Here is a 24,062-nt window from a genome sequence, read left to right on the forward strand (position 1 = left end):
TGCCGTCTGCTGCTGACGTTTGAATGGGGCTGATGGGCCTGTCAAGCTGCTTGTATGCAGCTTTTGTCGTCAGCCTTTCAATGTATTCACGATAAATAAATAAATAAAGAATACTCTCATAAAAAAATTTGTCGCCTAAGAAGTCCAGGCTAAGTATGACATCTCTCGAGTGATTCTGTGGGAATATAAAGCTCGCTGGTTATACACTGTTAAAACGTTAATGCTCACTCGAAAACAAGTTAGGTATCATTGAGATTTTGCATAAATATATTTGCTCCATTAAGCAACAGCGCTTTTTTATAGAGGTACATGATTCTATTCCGAAGTCATGTTATTGTACTTCGTCAACTATGCTGGTTTTTGACGTAGGAGCAAGCGAGTGTAATGCAATAGTGAATAGTAAGATAGGGCCTTGCTACACTAATGCAGAAATTATCTTGAACTTTGGAACTTTGTGAAGCAGCAGCACTTCGCGGAACGTGTGAAGTCATATTTTTCGCAATAATATTTCGATAAATTGTGGCTGCCTTCAGTTCGCAATTGTTTAGCGATAACGTCTGCGTAAATAGATGGTATAGCAAGCATAGTGTACGCCGAGATATTGTGAATAGTCTATTCGATAGAACAAAACGCCGTCGGTGTGGTGCCGGTATGACACTACAGATCAATAGCCAACGTGTAGAGGGTCAGCTAATATCTCGAGTGTGGAGGCAATAATATATTCGGTCATTTCAAAGGTCCGGGTAAATTGGTGTTGGTGCCCCGCTTTTTCTTTAGGATGAAATTCGTGTGGTTATCCGTAGTTTATTTGGAGAGCTCCAGCCATTGGCTGCCACGGTTACAGCTGCTGAAGAGGATTGGAAATGGCACAATTTTTTCTTTTCAGTGCTTGTGGCCTCCTCGTTACCGATAATAATAACTTAACATTGTTAATGTCGGTAGGCATAGCAAATATGTTGCTGTCTTTGCTCTTTATGGAAAAAAATTATTACAGGATAAAAACAGAAGGAATATGCTGCAACTACCTTTCGTTCCGTGTTTTTATTCATTGACAGAGAGCATCCATTGGCACCATGTCCAATCACTTCTTTTTCGTAATATTTCCTGGTGGGGAAAAAAGCTATGATGAAAACATTAGCGGGATCTCGTATATTCCCACGTACATCTTTCGCGGCCTTTTGAATCTTAGGCAAGGAAAAAAATGGGATTTTTTAAAGAAAATACGTGGCTCAAGCTCTGATAAAACGCACGGCAATAAGAACATTCATGGTCCCTCAATAGAGTTTGCAACTTCATGAGGAGAATTATTCGAAGACCATTGAAACACCAAAATTGAAGGCCTCCAGCAGATTGGACAGGCTTGTCTCATTCTGTTTTGGTTAGGTTTACCACGCGCCAGAAAAACTGCAACAAGAACCGAAACATATTTTACTGGACATTAAGAGGTAAATGCAGGTAGTTCGATACTCCTTAATGTTCACTCTGATTGACAAAGGCCGGAGACGGGCAAGAGATCAACCTCCAATGTGAATGGTAGGGGAAGGCACGTCTAACGCACTGGTTCTTTAAACTGATTCGGTCCGATATCTGTAAAAATTGGCCATGTGTCTCGTCATAGTGGACAATACCGATTCTCTAATAGTATCGGCTTCACTTAAAGCAGTGCACAGTGGCACGGCATCGGAGGCTTCAATCACCCTCTCTATCACACACATTTCACAAATACCAGTACCAGACAAACCATTCACTGTTATTACTGATTCGCAAACAGCCTGTAAGAATATTTCTGAAGGGCACGTCGCGCCCTACACACACCATATCCACATATCTGTACATCCCACATTTTCACACAAGTTGCATATTGCCTGGACACCTAGACACACTCCATGCCAATGATAGCCCTCATGCGGTAGCTCGAAAGCTTACAAATCGGGCGGATCGGAAGAGCTGTCTATCTCTGATGAAGCACCGAACAAAGCATTAAAATACACTGACAGCTACAGTATTCCTGTATTCCTGACAAAGCTGTATGTACTTCCCGTCACCGCACAAATCACTCGATCCTGAGATACCTGTAGACTCACGGGTAGCCATGAGGCTGTAGCTGCCACCAGGCAGCCATATCCTTCATCTCTTACACCCGACACAATGTCCCTTATACTCCTCCTATCGTGAAGTCCACAGTGTATCAGCGCACACCGGAATCTCCACAATCACAAGGCTACCTTTTATTCCATCTGCCTCATATTCCTCCTAGGAGGAGCATCTAAATATGACTGACGTGGATAGGGAGCCTTCTCTTTAGGCAGACGATTTTATAAACATCGGAGATCCATTTGCATGAGTTGCGCGACTATCCTATATTGTTTACGGTGGACCACTCAATCCACTATAATGCAACTCACCAGCTCGGACCTGGAAGTGCAGCTCGTACTTCTGAAAACTGTTCGGTCGGTGGTCAAGGGCAGTGGAGGCCTGGGCATAGGGCCCCAACCATAGAAGTTACAAAATCACTTTTTTTATTCTTGAATAAAGTTTACATGCCCTCTGTCGCATTGATGAATACTCCTTCTGACGCAAAAATAAAATGAATGTCACTGGTTATTTCTTGTGCTTCTTGATTTGTTCAGCATGAATTAGTTCGCAAATGTGACAAACAAAATCGGATAGCACACAATGTAATTCCCCACAATGCGTTGTCAGCTTATCGTGCTACTTTGTAGCCGTGCTATTCCCACAGGCTTTGTTCACTGATTGCACGATCAGTATTGGAAGTCCACTGTGTTACGAGATCTCAAATTCCAGTCACAATTTGATTACGTTACACTACCGTCAACGTGGACATTTATGTGTATATGGCTCTCCGACACTCGAGTACCGTTTCGTGTAAAATTGACAGCACTCGTACAGTACAATTACTGTGAGACATAAACACCGCATAGTCACTACTTGCCTCTATAGAAGCTACGGTATATATTTGAAATGATAAAGAGGCTGTCAGGAAATAAAACACCTTAACTTGTAGACCATGCTTCCAGATAAGACGCACATGATAGCTCAGTATTCGAGAACTTGTTTCATTGCTGTTTGATGTGTTTGGAATTTATTTTTCTGGCATATTGTAGGATTTACCTCATATACCAACCTGAACTCCGGCGAATAGTCATCCTTAACTCCGGCGAATAGAATAAGTTCTTACGAGGACTATTATGAAGCCGTGAGAGGTGCGACGCAGAAAGGTGTGCCCATAAGACAAAGAAAAATAGGAATAGTTTTTATAACTGCGAAGACGCATCATGATAGCCTTCTTTATTGTTAAATAACTAAGCTCACAAAAATGAGCTATGGAAAACAACAATGATGCTTCTCTTGCCATAGTCACAGAAATGAAATGTGGACAGGACATTCTTAGGTGTAAATGCCAAGTTTTCTTGAAAAAGAGATTGGAATATTGATTCGGTCTTGCTTGCACATTGGCGTATTGACCCCTCGTACACATTTTTTATACTGACATTGTTCCGAGGCTATATATTTTTGACTTACATACTAAGTTACTACTTAAGCAGCGTATATCTAGGTGGTGCTTATTTATCAACGATAAATTTTTGAAAGTAATGAAGAATAAAAACATTTCAGTGTGCATCACGTATGGATTCTCATAATTTGGGCGTGTCGCCATGATAGATGGTCATTTCTTTGCATTAACTTTTTACTGTACTTACAGAGTTGTAGACATACCTGGTGTCCTATAAACTGCAGATGTCCAGGTCCGATGGCTAGAGCGATTGGAAGATATGGTTGTTACTGGCGATAGTACCTCTCTGTTCCTGAAATATGGCACAATTTGGCAGCAATAAACAGGTTCTCACTATGCATTAGTTTCAAGTTTTGGTGCTTTTCGAACCCTCACCTCAAACCTTCAGGCTGCTCGTTCAGTATTATAAGTAGCCTAAATGTTCCAAATGACAAGTTCTTAAACAAAAAGTTTAGTACTTGGATTTTGTTCACAAAAGAACTATTGCGTGAGCACCGTATTTACTTTAGGTTATGGGCAGTTTCATATCGTATGGAAGCGATAAAGCAGTCATAGGAGGAAGCGTCGAAAAAGTGAAGAAAAAACTTGGGATAGGTAAAAATCGGGTGTATTCGCTAAGGGACAAACAAGGCAATATCATTACCAATACGGAGAGGCTAGTTAATATAAAGGAGCAGTTTTACAGAGGTCTGTGCAGTAGCCGGGACAACCACGACCTTCATACTATAAGAACTAGCAGTAACTTAGATGGCATCTAACCAGTAATGATAGAAGAAATCAGAAAAGCCGTGGAGAGCATGCAAAGAGGCAAAGCTGCTGGTGAGGATCAGGTAACATCAGATCAGCTGAAAAATGGAGGACAGATTGTGTTAGAAAAACTAGCCACTCTGTTTGGGAGCTGTCTCCTTGTGGGAAGAGAACAAGAATCTGAGAAGAATGCTAACATCATCCTAATACAAAAGAAAGGAGATAACAAGAACTTGAAGAATTACATGCCGATCAGCCTGATCTCAGTAGTATAGAAGCTATTAACAAAGGTAATTGCTAACAGAGTTAAGAAAACATTACAATTCACTAAACCAAAGGAACAAGCAGGATTTCGAACAGGCTACTCAACAATTGACAAAATTCATACTGTCAATCGGGTAATAGAGAAATGCTCAGAGTACAGCCAACCACTATCCATAGCGTTCATTGATTACGATAAGGCGTTTGATTCTGTATAAATAACAGAAGTCATGCAGACACTCTGGAATCAGGGCGTCGATAAAGCATATATCAACATATTGGAAGAAATCTACAGGGGATCAACTGCTACCACAGGGCTTCATAAAGAATGCAACAGAATACCAATGGAGAAATGTGTAAGGTAGTGGGATACAATCTCCCTAATGCTAATCACCACGTGCTTACAAGATGTTTTCAGATTCCTAGAATGGGGACAGTTAGGGTTAAGAGTTAATGCAGAGTACTTTAGTAATCTGCGTTTTGCCGATGACATTGCATTGCTGAGTAACTCAGAGGACGAATTTCAACTCAGAATTATGAAGTCAGACAAAGAAAGCAGAAAGGTGGGTCTAAAAATTATTCTGCAGAAAACCAAAGTAATTTACAGCAACCTTGGATGAGAGCAGCGCTTCGAGATAGGTAATAGTACACTTCAAGTTGTAAAAGACTATGTTTACTGAGGGCAAGTAATAACCGCGGAACCGAACCATGAGTTTGAAGTAACTAAAAGAATGAGAATGGGGTGGAGCGCATTTGGCAAGCACTCTCAAATCATGACTGGTATATTACCACTATCCATCAAGAGGAAGGTATATAACAGCTGCATCTTCACGGTACTTAGCTACGCAGCAGAAACCTGGAGACTTACAAAGAGGGTCCAGCTTGAATTGAGGATGACGCAGCGGGCAATGGAAACAAAAATGGTAGGTATAACCTTAAGATACAAGAGGAGAGCAGAGTGGATTAGCGAGCAAACAGGGGTAAAGGATTTCGTAGTTGAAGTAAAGAGGAGGAAATGGACATGTGCCGTGCATGTAGTGCGTTGGCAGGATAACCGCTGGTAATTAGAGAAAATTACTGGATTCCCAGAGAAGACAAGCGGGTTAGGGGGAGAGAGAAGGTTAGGTGGGCAGATGAGATTAAGAAGTTTGCGGGTGTAAATTGGCAGCAGCAAGCACAGGACCGAGTTAACTAGCGGAACATGGGCGAGGCCTTTTTCTTGCTGTTGACGTAGTTAGGCTGATGATGATGAGTGTGTTTGTTTATTCCTAAAATGCATAGATAAGTAATGAAAAATGGCCCCGTATTTGCATATTAACCTGCAAATAAGGTCTAGAGACGATATATATATATATATATATACTTACACAATCAAATTGTTATCATCGGAGTACTTTATTGCTATCGAAAGTCACAGTGACACTGTTATATTAACCAAAGATGCGAAAAAGTCGGCCCGAAAACAAACGCGTGTGAAATCGTGCTGAAAACGTGCAACACAACTCACAAAACATAACTTATTTCTTAGTGCAAGAATGCTTGGATGCGCGCAGTAAAGAAAAACTGTTGACAGAAAGCCATCAATGCGTCAAGGCTGCTTGACATATACAGCGGAACATAAAAATCATTCCCTCAAACATGCAGTAACATACATCAACAGTACCAAAGTATTGGATCAGCAAAGTAAGCAAAGCCGATATGTAATTATGAATCTACAAACACATGCTGCGCGTACCTCTCATTTCTCGTTATAAACGTAGCCTTCCTTGACTTTTTGAAAAGCACTTCGCCATGAAGAGGAACAAGCCATTTACGCTTAACAAAGATTGACAAGTAACGATGTCTTCTCCGGTCGGGTGGGTCATTGCAACAATGCGTTTTCGAAGGCTAGTTCATATAGTGTTGCAACGAGATTTTGTCGCTCCAAAGGGTCCGTCTTCCCGTCTTTACTGTATCTTACTGGGAATTGTTTACTAAAAAAAATTGGCAGATCCCACGTACAGTGAATTTATGATATGTGAAGCATGATGGCGAAATGTTGATAAGTAACTTTAAAATGAGCTCCACGCTTCGAGGTGGAGGTAAATGATGCCGTACATGCCTTCCGTGTTATGATTATCATGTTTGGATGTGTAGTTTACCTTCTTCGTCTATTCGCGTCACGTGATACAAAATTTAGTATATGTGGAGCTAGCGAAGCGGCCACAAGCACGCTATGAGCGTGGTATGTTGTCATTTCCTTGCATGACACGCGTGTCAGGATTATCATGCTTGCACAAGTTGTATACTTCGTCGTCCATTGACGTCACGTAACACCAAACTCGTTATATGTGGAGCTGGCCAAACGACCACGAGCACATCATGAAGGGCCCAATATACTCCTACATAGTGTTTACGCGCGCGCACGCTGGGCACAGCAACGCTACGTCAGCAAAACGCGAGCACTCTATAGTCTGACGCTAGGGCCGACCAGCGTCCGTCGGCCTGACCCGACAGCAACCAGAGCAAAACGCGACAAGCTGCATTGCACGCCGATGCGTTACCCAGACAACACTGCGTCTCCCTCTTTTCATGACAGAGGGACGCCGGACGCGCTGAAACCTGCATGCGTCAAAGCAACGCAGCGCGACGCGCGACGCGCGCCTGCGAGTATATGACAGGACCGGTGCCTGGCGTGGCAACGCCGGCGTAACGCGACGAAATAAACACCGGTGAGCACGCACAACGCCTTACGTTGAAATGTATTGGCGCCTTGATTGTGGCGTGTAGTCATGTTCTCACATGACACGCATCTCATGATTATCGTGTTTGCACCAGTCACATACCTTCATCATCTATAGACGTCCCGTAATACAAATTTGGTATATGTGAAGCTAGTGAAGGCTGCCAGCGCATCATGAGCGATACATGTAGTCATTTTGTTACATGACACACATCTCGTGATTATCATGTTTGCATCAGTTACATAGATTCGTCATTTATTCACGTACCGTAATACCAAATTTGGTATATGTGACGCAAGCGAAATGGCCGCGAGCACATCTTGAGCTTGGAAAGTTGTCATGTTGTTACATGACGCGCATGTCATTATTTTTATGTTAGGGTCTGTCGCTTGTGTTTTGCCATGCAATTATGTCATATAATATCAGTGTTGCAAGATGCCATGGGAACGAAACCACCACAAGAGCTGCAGGACCGTGAATTGTAAATCATGGCATTCATGACATACAAGTCAGGATTTTCATGTTATGGCTAGTCAAATGTGTTCTCAATACAGTCATGTTATGCCATACCAAGTTTGGTATTGATACCATTATCAAAATGGCCAGGAGAGCTGAAAGTCGTAGGCGGCTAGATAGATAGATAGATAGATAGATAGATAGATAGATAGATAGATAGATAGATAGATAGATAGATAGATAGATAGATAGATAGATAGATAGATAGATAGATAGATAGTTAGATAGATAGATAGATAGATAGATAGATAGATAGATAGATAGATAGATAGATAGATAGATAGATAGATAGATAGATAGATAGATAGATAGATAGATAGATAGATAGATAGATAGATAGATAGATAGATAGAAACGCTTAAAGTCACGAAAGTTCACTAAGAAATGCTTCGCATTTAAAACGTCAACATCAGTTTAATCCTTCATAAATGAGACGCCAAGGACTTAAAAAATTACGGGTCGATCAGCTTACGGTCCGTCCTCTGTAGACTATTTACAAAAAGAATGGCTAATAGAATTAAGGTGACTTTCGAATTCAATCAACCAAAGGATTAAGCAGAATTTCGTACAGGTGACTCCACACTAGACCAAATTTCTACTATATATCACGTAATAGAGACATGCGCGGAATACAACCAACCTATATCTATACATAGCTTTCATAAATTACGAAAAGGCGTTTGACTCAGTCGAGATATCAGCAGCGATGCAGGCACAACAGAATGAATGCATTGACAAATGCTGCATAAACATAACGGGGGAAAAATGTACGGTGAATCCACAGTCACCTTAGTTCTTCATAAAGAAAGCGACAGAATTGAATAAAGAAAGGTGTAAGGCAGGGAGACACGACCTTTCCGATGCTATTCACCGCGTGTTTACAAAAGGTTTTCAATGCCCTAGATGGGGAAAAGGTAAGGATAAGAGTTGATTGTGGAACTTAACGTATAAAAACCATCATATGATTATAAAACGCCGTAGTGGAGGGCTCCGGAAATTTAGACCATTTAGGATTCCTCAACGTGCTTCTAAATCTGAGCACACGGGCCTTCAGCATTTCCTCCTCCTTCGAAAATACAACCGCCCAAGCCGGGCTTCGATGACGGGACCTGCGTGTTAGCAGATGAATTCCTCGAGGCGGGGCTAGGGATAAGAGTTAATGGAGAGTATCTTAGTACCCTTCGATTCACTGATGACATGCCTGAATGAGTAACTTAGGAGGTGAATTAAAGCTTATGATTACTGAACTGGACATAGAAAGCAGCAGATCAGGTCTGAAAATCAATGTGCACAAAACTAGAGTAATGTGCAATGTGCAATAGTCTAGGAAGAAAGCACTTCTTTGCGAGAGGTAGCGAGATGCTGAAAGTTGCAAAGAAATATGCCTAGTCAGGACAGGTAGTAATCATGGAACCGAAGCATGTGAGTGAAACAACTAGAAGAATCAGGATGGGCTGGATCACATTTGGCAAGCATTCTGCGCTCATGAAGGACAATCTGCGACTAACCCTAAAGAGGAAGGTATATGACAGCTGCATCTAGCTGGTAGTTAACTACAGAGGAGAAACCTGGAAGCTTACAAACAGAGATAAGCTTAAATTGAAGACAACGCAGTGAGCGATGGAAAGGAAAACCATAAGGGACAAGAAGAAAGCAGAGTGGGTAAGGTAAGAAACCCGGTTCAGGATATCATAGTTGAAATCAAGAAGAAATGAACATGGGCTAGGAACGTTGCACGTTGGCAAGATAACTAGTGGTCATTGAGGGAACTGACTGAATTTCCCAGAGAACGAAAAGGCTAGAAGACGACACAGAATGTTAGGTACGCTGATGAAATTAACAAATTCGCAAGTACAACGTGACAGCAGAAAGCACAAGACCGGGTTGACTGTCAGAACATGAGAGAGGTCTTTGCCCTGCAGTGGGTGTAGTCAAGCTAATAATAATGATGATGGTCATGACTTTACTTTTACCTACTCTCTTCGGAAGCATACGCATAGGGAGAGGGGGAAGCCTCACAACTTTGATCTGCGTTTAGATAATCTGCTCAAACTGCTGATGATAGTGACGTCACAAAGGAAAGCTCATGCCTTTGCCCCCCCCCCCCGCCCCCGTCAGGTCGGTGTGACCCCTCCCCAGAAGAAAAAAGCACCAGGCCTGCGGGGTAGGCGCAGGACAGTCACAGCGAAAGCTAGAAGAGTAGTCTTTCGGAGCCTTTTCAAAACATTCATTGGGTGACTACTGCAAACACACTTGCTTTGTACCCTCTAGGGCATTAATAATAAACTTCTGGGTAGTAGGCCAGCATTCGCTATGCTATTTTTCGTCAGTCTCATGAGAAGCGTAGTATCCGCTAAACACTTGCAAGGAATTATGTGCCGATTGTCTATGTAGTGGCTGACGACGATGAGGAATTATGGCTGAAGTGGGTATGTGCCACAATTAAAAGGGAAACAAGTACACAATTTTGTGATGGTTTGGAGCATTCGACGGCCCACTTGTTACGCTATGCGCAATGTGCGGCAACTGGTTATCTTTTCGATGTTGTAAAACGCTTTATAAGTCGTATTAACGGGTCAGCTTTCCCGACATCAAGCCCTCCTGAGGCAAGTTTGAGAACAAGTTGCAGTTAAGCAACGGTGTAGTTCAGTGGTAGAATACTAGGCAGGCACCCAGTGGACCCGGTTTCAAGCCCAACTGTGTCATTGGTGCTAGGCCATGCCTGCCTAAGGCAAGTTTGACAACAGGTTACTAGCACTGGCGTAACTCATTGTGCTGGCGCCCAGCGCACCCGGGTTCAAGCAACACTGTGTCATTGGTGCAAGGTTTTCTGTCCAATTTCGCTTGATGTGGTCACGCACACCAGCGGTGGCGGCGGCGGCGGACAACAACTGCGCTTGACACGAAAATTGATCTCATAATAGCTTTCGCTGTAAAAAAGTTCTGGCTACGCCCCTGATATGGAGCTTGGCATGCAGCGCAGCCCCTGTTTTGTTTAGAAAAAAATTATTGCCACAAATATCAATAACACTCAACAGAACATTTCCTTCTTAGACATACTCTAACGATGATGACAAAACAGACGTCATTTACATGAACCTGAATATGAGATGATCTTAAAAGAACATGTATATTCGATGATTCACACAAACACAGCCACAAAAAGTATTTGCAGGTAAAGACGAGACACAAATGAAACATAAATATGTACAATTTGCATATTTACATGTTGGCATGCAATTTCCGCTGGCGCATCGACACATCAGCCTACCAATACCAGGCCGGCCGAAAGACATGTCTCACTCATCTGTCACAGACCGACACAAAAGGGCAAGACCAGTGCCGAAGAAATTCGTCTTCACCGAGGAAGAAGAGGTCCTCCGACAAAACAGACAGTAGCTCCAAGTACAATCGTTCTAGGATCGGGTAGAGCGTGCGGCGGCGGTGGCCCGCTGCAACCACCTCGCAGCGATTGCGCCAGAGGCAGAAAGAGTCGGCAACAATGAGAAGACAAGCGAAGTGGCCTCGCGAACAACGCCCAGAAGAAACGAAGCGATTTACTCTGAGGCAGCGAAATCTGGCATGTACGGCTCTCCGAAAAACGTGAGCAATGACACAATGCCTCAGAAAATGCTGATTTGTTTCCCTAAGGGAGCAGTTCAGACATGTTGCTGACAGGACCATTCTCCACCTTTCGAGGTGGTCGAGAGTGGGAAGCACACCCCAACCCACGCGCCACATGAAGTCCCGGAGGTGTCCAGGCAGAAAAAAAGCCGTTAACGTGCTCCAAGACACCCGTCTGGCTGGCGGGACTTAAGGAAGCCACAAAGCAGCAGTTGTCTCAACTATGGTGTTGTTCAAAACATCTATGCCAGGACAGCTCGACTTGACATGGCGAAAAAATGCAACACTTGTTGCATAAAACGCAGGAAGTGTTACTGACTGGGGCCCCCTGTTAAGTTGCACATTAGGCATGAAATGCCGAAGGTGAGTACCCAGAAAGTAATATGCAAGCGTTTGTGCGGGAGATTCCTCCCCCTGCACTAGGCGCAAAAGGAAGCGCAGTGCCAGCAGCTGACACCGTATGGACACTGAAGAGAAAGCAAAGCCTCCCTGAGAACGCTGCTGTCCCAGTGCCGCGCGCGAGACCAACCCAGTACCGCCTGACCAAAAAAAAAGGAACACAAAGCAGACTGCAGTGATCACACGATACGTAAAGATGGTTGCACGACGTGAGAAAGGTACCAAATGCGACAGCAAAATACAGTCTGCGCAAGGTAGCTCAGCTCAAGAAGCGGGAAGTCAAAATCCCGTGCATCCTGAATTTTCAGTATTACTTCTTCGAGAGCGTTTAACCAAACAGATGCGCAAATGCCGTAGTGGTTGTATGAAATACCTACAATGCGAAGGGACGCGGCCGGCTGAATAGGAAAACCGGTGCTAAGCCTGGAGCTTGGAGAGCCAATGAAGAAATACCGGGATTCGCAGATGTTCAACGGTGCACCTGATTGTTGAGTAAGTGCAAACAAATACCATCAAAAAAAAAAGAAACACATGGCACAGTCAGTCGAAGGTCTACGGGCTTCTGCCGAACATACGTTAGAATAGACAAAAAAATTTTCAATTGTGTTGTCTAAATAAATACGCACAACAACAAAGGTGAAATCGCTGCAATATATAAATTTAAAGCAATAAAGTATGAAAACCATACATTGTAAAAACACTGAATATATGTGTGAGCCTAATAACTATAATGAACATGAAGGGTGAATAAAAGAAGGTAATTTCTAAAACCAGCAATCTATGCAACCGTGGCTGTATAACAATATTGAAATAAATGCCCCCTTAAAACCGTGGTCATGTCGTGCAAGATTCCGGCACTCTGACAACGTTTCTCAACGTAATAATTGTTTATATTGCAGTCATCGTCTTCCGTGTGATGTATGGGAGCGATTTTCATGTGGACGTGCAAAGCTGCGGCCACTGCTTAGAATGTGTTCTGCTCAGTGTGTCGTGGTGATCGTAACCATTTGTAATATGTTTTCGTTTTTTTAGAAATGACACGTACTGAAGAGGAGCGCCAAAAGAAAGGCAACCATCTATTTAATAACACTGGGCATGTACAAGCAGCTCCATCGACCAGTGAGTGGTTTCCTGAGTTGATGTTCTACGTGCATGCCATTAAAATTGCATATGCGTTATTGCTTGGCGTGGTAATGACACAGTCAGAAGCAATGCTGCAGGATTGCTTCCCAACCGAAAGAAAAATCCTATCGAACATTGAACGAGAAAGCGCACAAACACCAGATGGATATTTTTCGAGGACGTCTCCTCCACGCGCTTTCGCCATGTCAGTTTCACGATACGTAGTGAAAGCAGTAGGGTCGCAGTGCCCAACGTTGGGAATTATATAAAAGGTGAATGCTCTTTACCTTTCCCCGGGTTTACTTTTGAACAAATGAAGCTAAATTTTTACGGGCGTGCGCACCCTTGCTTCAACATTGATAACGTAATTGTGTGGCCACGGATGTTGCGTACATGTAATTAGGCACCGCTCCGAGTCGGTCGCAGAACCAGCCCCTTCTGGGTGTGCGGGGATTCCGGGAAGTGGTACAGCCCTGCCACTACCGACTGGTGTAGTACGGTCGATAGTATACTGACATTCGCATTCCAGGCTTTCAGCTAAGCTTCTATCGACTTCGTACGTGAAACTACGAAGCTGGGAAGAACCACGGCGGGTCAGCTGCAGCGAAAACTCCCGTGTCACCGAAGGTACTGTTGACGCAGAGTTGACGAAGTATATTTCAATCTCTTGGAGAAATGGAATTTCCATCGTCGTTTTCAATATCCGTATAAACCTGCGAGGAATATAGAAAGCGAACGTGTTACTTCATGGCATTTGACTGCTAACAATGTCAGGCAGTACAGCTGACACCTTCCGAGGAAAGGTTTCCTACGGAGACCTCCCGGGGGAAAACAAAGCTCCCAGCTGTGACGTTCCGCCTCGGTTTCTCAACATACAATAAAAGCAAAACGAAATTACTACACTTTGCGCAATATTTTGGGTTTTATCTGAAATTAGCATTGTCGGCATGATCTAACGATAAGATATCTCACGTAGGATAGCCAATACTCTCCTGATACCCTTATTGTAAATAGTTTTATCAGGTTCACTTGATCGCTACTTTTTTTTTCTCGTATTTTCCCTGTTTTCTGAAATCTTTTAGTTCCGTTCTCCATTTTTATACAGAGTAGCATGCCATTGATAAACAGATGCTGGCAAGTATCTCTGTTTTTTTTTAATAAGGACTGTCTCTCTATAAAATTCCAACGCACTTTATTTGCAGAGTAATATCCTGCAAGAATGAGTCTTCCATTTCATACTTCGAAATTTAATGTGCGAAAATTCTGCTAACATATTTGTACGGTCTGCGAAAGAGGAGTCGAAGAATACATCGAACAGCGAAACTGCTTAAGTGAACATTTTGTTTGAAATCATCGCCTGTAGTTTGTGTGCCACGTAGTGTGCACATAGAAATAGCGAAGAAAAACATCAAGAGTAAGTTTCCCTTCTGTGACATATTCGAATGCATATTCTCAGAAAATGAGGGCAGATGCCATATGCGATGATCCATCTCGTGTACTGGAACAGCATGACGGAAAATGTGATGGGTTGTTTATGGCTAAATAAAGGCAGAATAATTAGATGTAAATAGAACACATTACGCACCCATTACTTTATAACAAACGATTAAGGTAGGTAGAGCGCAAGTATCAAAAACGGAAGAAGAAAAAGGTTGTTTTTTTGAAGAACAGCGTATAGAGAAATATACTACATAAAGAGTGTCCACTGAAGCATTTTCGCGGCCCAGCAAGAAATAGTACGAACAACCACTAGATAGCATGCCCATCCTCGCTTTTACTCTTTTTTTAAGACATGTAATAGCCTCCTCAGGAAGAAAATGAATACCTAAGTCTGGCATCAATTTTTTGCAAAAAAAGAAACTTTATTAATTTCTGCAATTTTCCACATCCGCTCTACATAATGTCTCGCTGGGGACATTTAATTTCTTAAAACAGAGAAAAGTGAAGAATGACTACAAAGTGTGGTTTTTCTGCATTTCTTTTGTAGAAAGAGGCACATTTATGTAGTTTAGATGTACTGTACAGTTAATTCCTTTGTTGAAGCATGCATATGTAGCTTAGTGGTGAAGACACTCGCCTTCGGAGCTTGTGGGTACGGGTTCAAATTTCAGCGTCAGCACATTCCCGCCAGCACATTCCCCGCGTTAGGAGAACGAATGTGGGCGAAATGTACCTAACAGGGATTTTTAAAGGAACTTGACACATTCCAACTTGCGTATGTATTTTATGATGGGTTTGAAGAATGGTGCAGGGAAGGCGATCTGAAGTACGTCAGGTGGGCGGCCGCGGTAAACTTCATTTAGGTGCTTCTATGATTAGAGTTTATGCTCGCCTTCCGAGATGAGCGTCCAAAATCGGATCTCTGGAGGAAGCATTTCTTGTGGCGAAGCGTATTCCGTTTTTGTCATTTGTATTGAGAGTTTAGAAAGCTGCGTGACGTCTACATGACGTGGTGTTCTTTCGGAAAGTTAGTTTTTCTAATTATAATATAAAAAGTAATTCGTACACCTAATTAGAGTTGCAAATTATCTGGTACGCTTCTAATTATTTTCCCCTCTAAATATTCATTAGAGAACACAGTTATTTGAATGTGAAAATAGGAGTTTAAATGTTTTATCTATCGCAACTACATAGAACAGCTCACGCGTATGACTTCTGTTGAACACAACTAAGGCTCTAAAACAACAATAGACTGAAGAGCATATTGACTTCAGTGGAGACGTTTTAGTGTATTCGTCAGTAGATTATAAAATATTTTTGAACAGGTGGTCTGGAACCGTTCGGAAGGTGCATAAGGATTGTGTGCTGAAGTCAGAGCCTTGTCCGTCATTATCCTGTCCGTTATCTTCTCACTGATTGTTTACTGTATACATTTGTCAAACGGTCCAAATGGCCACAGTGTTGTAGTACAAGGGAACGCGAACGGGCGTTCTGACTTTAGTGGGAGTGAAATGTGCTACAACGGCTCTTGGATGTATTATAGATGACTACCGGTGCCTTCTTATCTCTATTCAAGTTGCAACAGCATGGACAGAATTACAAAACTCCAGCAATTGCAGATACCATCCTGCTAGCATTTCTCTACATGAAGATGACCTACAGGATTTTATTATTTTTGCCCGCGAGTTCTCATAAAATCTATTTCTTTAAATGCAGGTAATTAGAAAAAGAAAAAAAATGTCAAGGAAGTACCTGATGTCATTGAATTCTGGAAGTCCTTCTTCATCTACGACTGGATTGATCTCTTTTCCATTGAAAACATAGTCAGGATGCGAGTAAGGATTTTGGTAAATGACTGATGAAGTCTGTTGTAGATTCCTCATTCGGCACAAATAGCTCAGGTAGGGTAGCAGGAATTCATTGCAGGGGTCTTCCATCGCTGGCACTTGAACAAGGACCATCGCGACCCTATCTTCCAAACTGAATTCCTGGTAGAAGCACCCGTGAAAGCGGGGGGCAGCGTATATCAACAAATTCAAGCGGTAGATACATTGGTGCATGGTCAATGCTGTCATCATGAGTGTCTCCCATTCAGCCAAGTGAACTGCGAATGAATGAAGGTTTTTTATTGTAGCAACAATGAAGTTCTTTACAATAGGGGGCATGCAATCATAGCACATGTGAATTAACTGAAATGCATGCCCACTGTTGTTTCATTTTGCTAACAAATGCTTATATGGCAAAACAGGCTCTACGACTTCAGGCTGAGTTTAGAACAGAAAAGAAGTGCTCAAGGTCACGATGCACGCGTGACGTTTTTTTGTTTGCCCCTCCCATCTCTCCCTGCTTAGCTCCCAGCGCTTTTGTCGGGACGGGAGAAGAGAGAATGCGATTTTAGCGTGTGACAAATCCTAGTAACTCCGCTCGTACTGGACGGATTCTTGAAATTCTAGAAGCATTACGGTTATGAGGTAATACGCTTTTGGAGTGAAATAATTCGATGGTTACTCAAAAAAAGTGTTTCAGGGCCCCTTTAAAAAAACGCTCCGAGGCATTCAAAACAATTGCTAAGAAGCTAGGGCAGATACATATACACGAGTTCAGCAGAACCAAGCCCTCGACATGTATTCAACCAACGGAGCGTATATCACTTGGAGGAATCTTTCAGGTTATAACAGGACGCCTGTCACTCAAACTTGAACCAAAATTGGCCGTGTAGTGCGCCAGAAGCGTTGTTATCTCTATCTGCGTCGTCAACATCAATCAGATGGCAGAAACTTTGGCAACAGTAAATGACAAACACTTCGCATTGAAAAGCCTATTAAGAGAATATCTCAGTGACACATTGAATATTTTATTCTTGAATGTCAGGGAGATGACAATGAATTGTGGAATGCAGCATGATGTTCATTTTTTTCTGTTTCTGTTTATAACTACGCCTTTCTCCGTTTATAACTATGCCTACTTTTATGCAGCTTATGATTGTTTAGTAGACGCAACGCACATGTTCTATCCCGCGTTCGAAATTCCCATGTAACGCGTCACACATTGCTGCTCAGTGAACGTTGGCAAACTACGCAATGTTGTTTAGCTCGACGTCTTCCATAGATGATATCTTCACGTCTGCCATTCATGAGTGTTGGCCATTTGACTAACGGCTGCGGCCAGTATGGCATAGGGCGGAAAGTGGTTAACGTGCCAATCGACGTGTAGAACACAGTGCAGTGCCGATCGCAGAACGTGCCCAACAATGCCGTGTTCTACGTAAACATGAAGCACTGGCTCGTTAACAAACCTTCCTACCGGATTGGTCTCACTAAGACGCGTGTTGTGCACCTCTGAGCGCGTTCTTCTAACATCAATCACCTGCTTTCTAACACGAATCAAACTTTCCGAGTAACGATATGAAGAAGTCCTGCTTCGCATAGATGTTAAATAATATTCCAGCAAGCCGCATTCACCACTTGGATACTATCGCGACAAACCACTATAAACGTTTACTCCACGGTAAGATTGAACAAGACTCCACAAGTCACGTAGTTAGTAATATTCAACGTTTTGCATCCCAAATACATGGTATAATTAATACAGATGTCGTAGTGGTTGTTCCCGAAACTTCTCCAACTCGCCAACCTAGAAATTCTCAACACGCAACAAAATCTAAGCACACAGGCCTCTAATATATCGCTTCCAGTGATATGCGATAAAACAAAAAAAAGACACTGGTAGAATTTGATTTATGTAGCTATGTAGGCACCATTTCTCGGGCAATCATTCCGACAGCGCATGGGAATTGTTTGGTAAAGTGTGGAGGTCCTAACGTGGGTGTTCTGCAGCACTGGCAGGAGCTCCGAATGCTTCCTGCCCGGTAAGTCGGTACTCGACGCCGCAGATTGGCCACACCGCCACCTCGACGTCGCGGGGAGCACGTACTTGCGTTGGCGTTTCATCACGTTGCCCTATCGTTAAATGGGCCAAGGTCTCGACTCCGGTGCTTACGGGTGGGTCAGCAGTGATCCGGGAGGATCTTGCTTCATGTTCCTGCTGTCCAGCAAGCCGATCGCCAAGTACTTTAATGTGGCCGCTGACTTCGACCACCGGTTCTCGTTGTTCATCCTGCGAAAGATGGTACAGGCTGAGCATTAATAGAGAGAGTAAGAGAGTAAAACTCAACACATTGGGCCAAGAAGTCGCTTCCAGAAGGATGGAAATTCAGACTAGCTGGAATGTTTGAAGTAAGAACGGATGGAGCACTCTCGTTTTGTGCCTTCGTCTATCGGCAATCTAATCACCATGCAAGTTACTTCCACCCTTGTGGTCCCAAACTCTTTTTTAAGGACGAGTTGTGTACAATAACGCAAGTGCACGGCGCACCTTTTCGTATACTTGATGTAGAGCCATTTTTGTTAGCTGGATTCACGGCCGCTTACAGAAGAGAAGATGCTGGAACCTTGGCCGACGGCTTCCCATACGTGCAAAGCCACGAAAGCCGTCTTGTACTTTTTAAGAGGAGCACCAGACTTCACAACCGCTTGTGAAAGAACTGCACGAGACCGTGCTGTGTAGTCTCGAGCTGACTAGTCATGCTTCTCTTTCTTACTACTCTTCTTTTCTATCTCTTTACGTTGCCCCGCCGCGGTGGTCTAGTGGCTAAGGCACTCGGCTGCTGACCTGCAGGTCGCGGGTTCGTATCCCGGCTGCGGCGGCTGCATTTCTGATGGAGGCGGAAATGTTGTAGGCCCGTGTACTCAGATTTGGGTGCACGTTAAAGAACCCCAGGTGGTCAAAATTTCCGGAGCCCTCCACTACGGCGTCTCTCATAATCATATGGTGGTTTTGGGACGTTAAACCCCACATATCAATATCTCTTTCCGTTCTATCATTCTCCTTTTCCCCCACCCCAAGTGTAGGGTAGCCTACTGAGCCAAGCTTGGTTAACCTCCCTGCCTTTCCTCTCTAATTATCTCTCTCTCTCTCTCTTAAAAGCCAAGAATATTCTCTTCACACTGACCAAATCTTTCGACACCAAATTTTTTGAAGTGAAACAACTGGGAATTGCATAACTGGTAACAGGATCGGAATATGCTATGTTTATTGAAGAGCAGCGCACGATATCATAGATTTGACTGATTGATTTGTGAGTATGAACGTCCCAAAAATACGATATGATTATGAGAGACGCCGTAGTAGAGGGCTCCGGAAATTTCGACCACCTGGTGATCACGCACGATATCAGAGTTATCGCACAAGCGTTAACATGTTTAACGTCTTATGGACGAAGTGGCACGATTTCGAAAGGGGAAAATCAAGATTGCGCATTTTTTTCTCTCGTTGGCTGTTCCATGCTACAACATTCGCTCCTGTAGACAACTCTATACCGAAAAGTTAATTAGAGCGTGAAAACTTGACACAATCACTCACACACTCATACACCCATGCATCAAACACACAGCGCTCACTTCCAACTGATTTATTCATAGCTCGAAGGCTTGAATATATACAGGACACATTGTGCGCACACACACCAAAGAAGGCCAACAGCAACATTATCAATACGTACAGTAAATCAATGTCATCGCCTTAGAGCGATAAACTGAAGTTCGCTTGGTAACAACGAAATTGAAGGGGCGCTTACACCGTTATCTTTATTTTTTTCAATGAAAAAGGCTTCTAACACTTCACGTGCAGTTTTACTTGCGCTTCTGCCCAGAATCTTTGTTTCAGAAAGTCGTGCGTCACAACCACACGAGATGATATGCGCAACCAGGTGCGCATACTTGTCATCTCTTTTCGTTAATTTTTGGGCGTGTTCCCTTAATCGGTCATTAATACACCGTTCGGTTTGGCCAATGTTCACTTTTCCGCAGGATAAGGGTTAAGGCTTAAGTCTAAAAACTGCAGTTCTGCATTGGTTCCTGTGTCGCCCCGGTCCTTTGCGATATTTTTTTAGCAAATGTAGATAGGAATTTGGACAATGCTTTTAAAGGGGGGAAGGTTTTAAAGGTTTTTAGGTACGTTGACGATTTTTTAATTCTTTTAGATAAACAAGGGGACCTTACATCCCCTGATTTTATTTTAAACGTTTTCATAGGACTAGGACGAGGGCTTTCCTTTACTGTCGAATTGCCTCAAGAAGCTTGTCTGCAGTTTTTAGACTTAAGCCTCACGTGGAACGATGAGCATATGTGTTGGTCTTATCATCCTCGTGCTGAGAAGCAGCTGTTGCTGTACGATTCTGCCCACTCAAAGATTGTGAAGAGGGGTGTTGCGTCTCTTTGCTTAGAATTGGCGCTAAAAAGGTCGTGCCCACACAGCATGAAACTTAGTTTCCTTAATCAGGTGAGCCGACTAGAGGCTGCTGGGTTCCCTCGATCGGTCATTACGGCCGTTGCTGAATCACTTCTGCAGAAGTTTAAACGTGGAACACGGGAAGCGATGACTGCTACCCAGCCCTTAAGGATTAGGCCACAAGTTGTGCCATATATCCATAAGGTCTCGCACAACCTTAAGAAAGTCGCCGCCAGGCACGGCGTACCGATGGTGTTTTCCGCACCAGAAAAAATTGGAAGACTGTGCCAAAGTGTGTGCGATAGAAAGAAGCGCGGCTGTCAGAAGAAGCATGAAAGGGCCTTTGTTAAGTGTTCCATGGGGGTTGTGTACACCATACCCTTATCCGGCGGAAAAGTGAACATTGGCCAAACCGAACGGTGTATTAATGACCGATTAAGGGAACACGCCCAAAAATTAACGAAAAGAGATGACAAGTATGCGCACCTGGTTGCGCATGTCATCTCGTGTGGTTGTGACGTACGACTTTCTGAAACAAAGATTCTGGGCAGAAGCGCAAGTAAAACTGCACGTGAAGTGTTAGAAGCCTTTTTCATTGAAAAAAATAAAGATAACTGTGTAAGCGCCCCTTCAATTTCGTTGTTACCAAGCGAACTTCAGTTTATCGCTCTAAGGCGATGACATTGATTAACTGTACGTTTTGATAATGTTGCTGTTGGCCTTCTTTGGTGTGTGTGCGCACAATGTGTCCTGTATATATTCAAGCCTTCGAGCTATGAATAAATCAGTTGGAAGTGAGCGCTGTGTGTTTGATGCATGGGTGTGTGCATGTGTGAGTGATTGTCTCAAGTTTTCGCGCTCTAATTAACTTTTCGAAATGATCTACCAACTAGCCCAACAACAAGTTCTCTTAGAACTCTATACCGTTTTTTTTTATTCCGAGCCTTTCATTTCTTGCGATCAAGAGTAGTCATCATCGGCTCTAATGACTGCAGGTGATTATGAATTGCCGGGAAAGACGTGTTTGAGCTGGTGCTTGGCACTACTTTGGCTGATCAGCTTTCTACGACGGCAGTTATCCAAGCTCAAGATACAGCGAAAAAATCGGCAGATACCACGTACCCGGGAATCGACGTTATGAGAAGCATGCGGAGGGAAGGTGACCATGTTGCAATTTTTTTATTGAGCGACATGGCATGAAATGACGCTAAATATATGTGCAAATGTTGCATGTTCACACATAGGTTGAAGAGTTGCCGATGTTTATATACCCAGTTGATTGCACTTGCGCAATGATGCCAACTGGAACATGCGTATTAGGAACACCAGAAGCTGATATGAAGCGCAGATGCTCGCGAAAATGCTGGCTCTTCACACTGCTACGTAAATTATCTTCAGCGCATGGAAACTAACCACAATCGACGTTAACCTGACGTGATGGCTGTATCAAACGATTACATACTTAATGTTTATAAAATTGGATAGACTGCACTGCAACAACTATTGACGTTTCACAAATATTAGCGTCTATTTCAAAAATAGTTCCGAGACCTGGCGTAGCTCTGTGGTAAAATGCTTCATTACCACGCAGAATGTCTGGGTTCAATTTCAGCTGGTACCCTGACGATTATTCTTTGCGTTCGGGTCAACGCTACCTATGTCGGATATGTGTGCTCTCGTCGTTCCTGGGTAGATGCTAAGTGTCAATCACTTGTGGCACATACCCGGATACCAGTGGCACGTACCCACCCGTAGGTATGTGCCTCTGTCTGGAGCGAAGTGTTTGATGGCGTACGCGACAAGATTGTGATATTACCCTGCCTTCACCAGTGCGTCATATTCGTGAAACCATCTTACTCTGCCACGCTAATTTTGGTTCACGCCAAATTAATGGGGTGATCACGCACAAAAGCACCCGAACGTAATTATCTATACAGATAGATAGATAGATAGATAGATAGATAGATAGATAGACAGATAGATAGATAGATAGATAGATAGATAGATAGATAGATAGATAGATAGATAGATAGATAGATAGATAGATAGATAGATAGATAGATAGATAGATAGATAAAAATGCTCAGTATTCTAACAGGTCCCTAAGATAGACTGAGTGATGGATAGACTGAGTGAAGTTTGCATGATACCACCCTTTTTTCAAAGAATATTCTGCCGCGTGACACCGTTGCAACTCCTGGTCGACACGCGCGCGATAGCGCTTATACAGCGCGTGACTGCACCAGAATTCAAGCAATATGGAAGCGTTTGCGCCAAGCTGTACATTGTTTCCCCGCGGTCTGATTTCGACCGCTCCTGAAGGTGGACGACCTATTCACAGCTTTTTCGCGTAGTTAACGTTTATCTACCAGTCTTCTGAACCAACTGCTTGTCAGCAAGTGGTCATGTCGGAGTTGTAAAAACAATACCTCACACAGAATAACGAGAAGTACAGATAAACACGTCACGCCGCCAACAAACTTCTGTAACTTCAGAGGCTTAACATTCGATTGTTTAGAACGCCTACACTGAAATGAAATCGCATGACACGAGATGAAACAAAAATTTTACGGAAATGTGGAAACACGATCAGTGTGCGCCGAACGTCGTCCCACTCCTAACGTTGAACGCCAGTGAAAAATAAAACTGTGTATGCCAAACAAATGAAAATTTTGATCAGTGTGCACAAAAAGAAACGTGAAAGAGGGGCCATATTATTTCGGCATTTTCCGCTTGACGGCAGTGTAGGAATGTCTTTAAGTGCCCAGAATGCACCCCTACGTGTAGTTTGTGGAAGGAAAAATCTTGGAACCATGAAACTCACTTGAATTTTACGGCAGCAATCAGCTAGGGACACACATATGGGTTAATATCAGGTCAGAACATGGAGGGCGTACTAGAGCGACCAGAAAACTAAACGACCAACAAGAACCAGCGAGAAAAAAGAACGTGCAAAAGAAAGTCCCATGTGAAGTAAAGTAGTGTTGGTACTTGCCTCTTGTCTTGAGGATCGAGCGGCTTCTGCACTTTCGTCATCCGCGGCTCGAAGGCAACGTGTTTCCATTACGGTCCCAAGTTCGAACACTGCCTAGGTGCTTGGGAACACTTGAAACAGGTTCCTTCTTGGCTCTAATAAGAGATATTATGATATTAGAAGCGATGTTTCTATGCACGTCTGGGAAAAGTCACGTGTCTCCAGAGTCTTACAGGCAAACAATGTGCGCATGCGCACGCTCTTTATAGTAACCCAACATAACACTACGACGTCCCATGGTATCCTGAAAGTTGAAAAACAAAACGTGTATTCTGTTACAATATAATGAAAGAGAGCAGATGCATTGCACACATTCTGTATGAGTCGTGTTATTTCTTAGTGTTTCATAGAAAAAGTGACACTTTCTCCCGAA

General features: G+C 43.2%; 1 protein-coding gene and 1 long non-coding RNA gene across 2 annotated transcripts in view; one reads left to right on the forward strand and one right to left on the reverse strand.

Moving 5' to 3' along the window:
* Positions 1-3,875, forward strand: part of LOC142768952 (uncharacterized) — a 35,250-nt gene extending 31,375 nt beyond the window's left edge. The window contains exon 4 of the long non-coding RNA XR_012885579.1: positions 3,725-3,875. This is a non-coding gene — a long non-coding RNA (uncharacterized LOC142768952). The remainder of the gene's footprint in view (positions 1-3,724) is intronic.
* An 8,975-nt stretch (positions 3,876-12,850) lies between these two features.
* Positions 12,851-23,789, reverse strand: LOC142768470 (uncharacterized). Its single transcript, XM_075870451.1, has 4 exons — positions 23,651-23,789; positions 18,189-18,483; positions 16,120-16,471; positions 12,851-13,640 (listed from the first exon to the last, which is right to left on the reverse strand). Exons 1-4 carry the CDS (start codon positions 23,717-23,719, stop codon positions 13,247-13,249), a joined length of 1,110 nt encoding a protein of 369 aa, XP_075726566.1. The 5' UTR covers positions 23,720-23,789; the 3' UTR covers positions 12,851-13,246.
* Positions 23,790-24,062: the final 273 nt, after the last annotated feature.

This window comes from Rhipicephalus microplus, chromosome 8, assembly GCF_043290135.1.
Source record: "Rhipicephalus microplus isolate Deutch F79 chromosome 8, USDA_Rmic, whole genome shotgun sequence".
NCBI classification, from domain to species: Eukaryota; Metazoa; Arthropoda; class Arachnida; order Ixodida; family Ixodidae; genus Rhipicephalus; species Rhipicephalus microplus.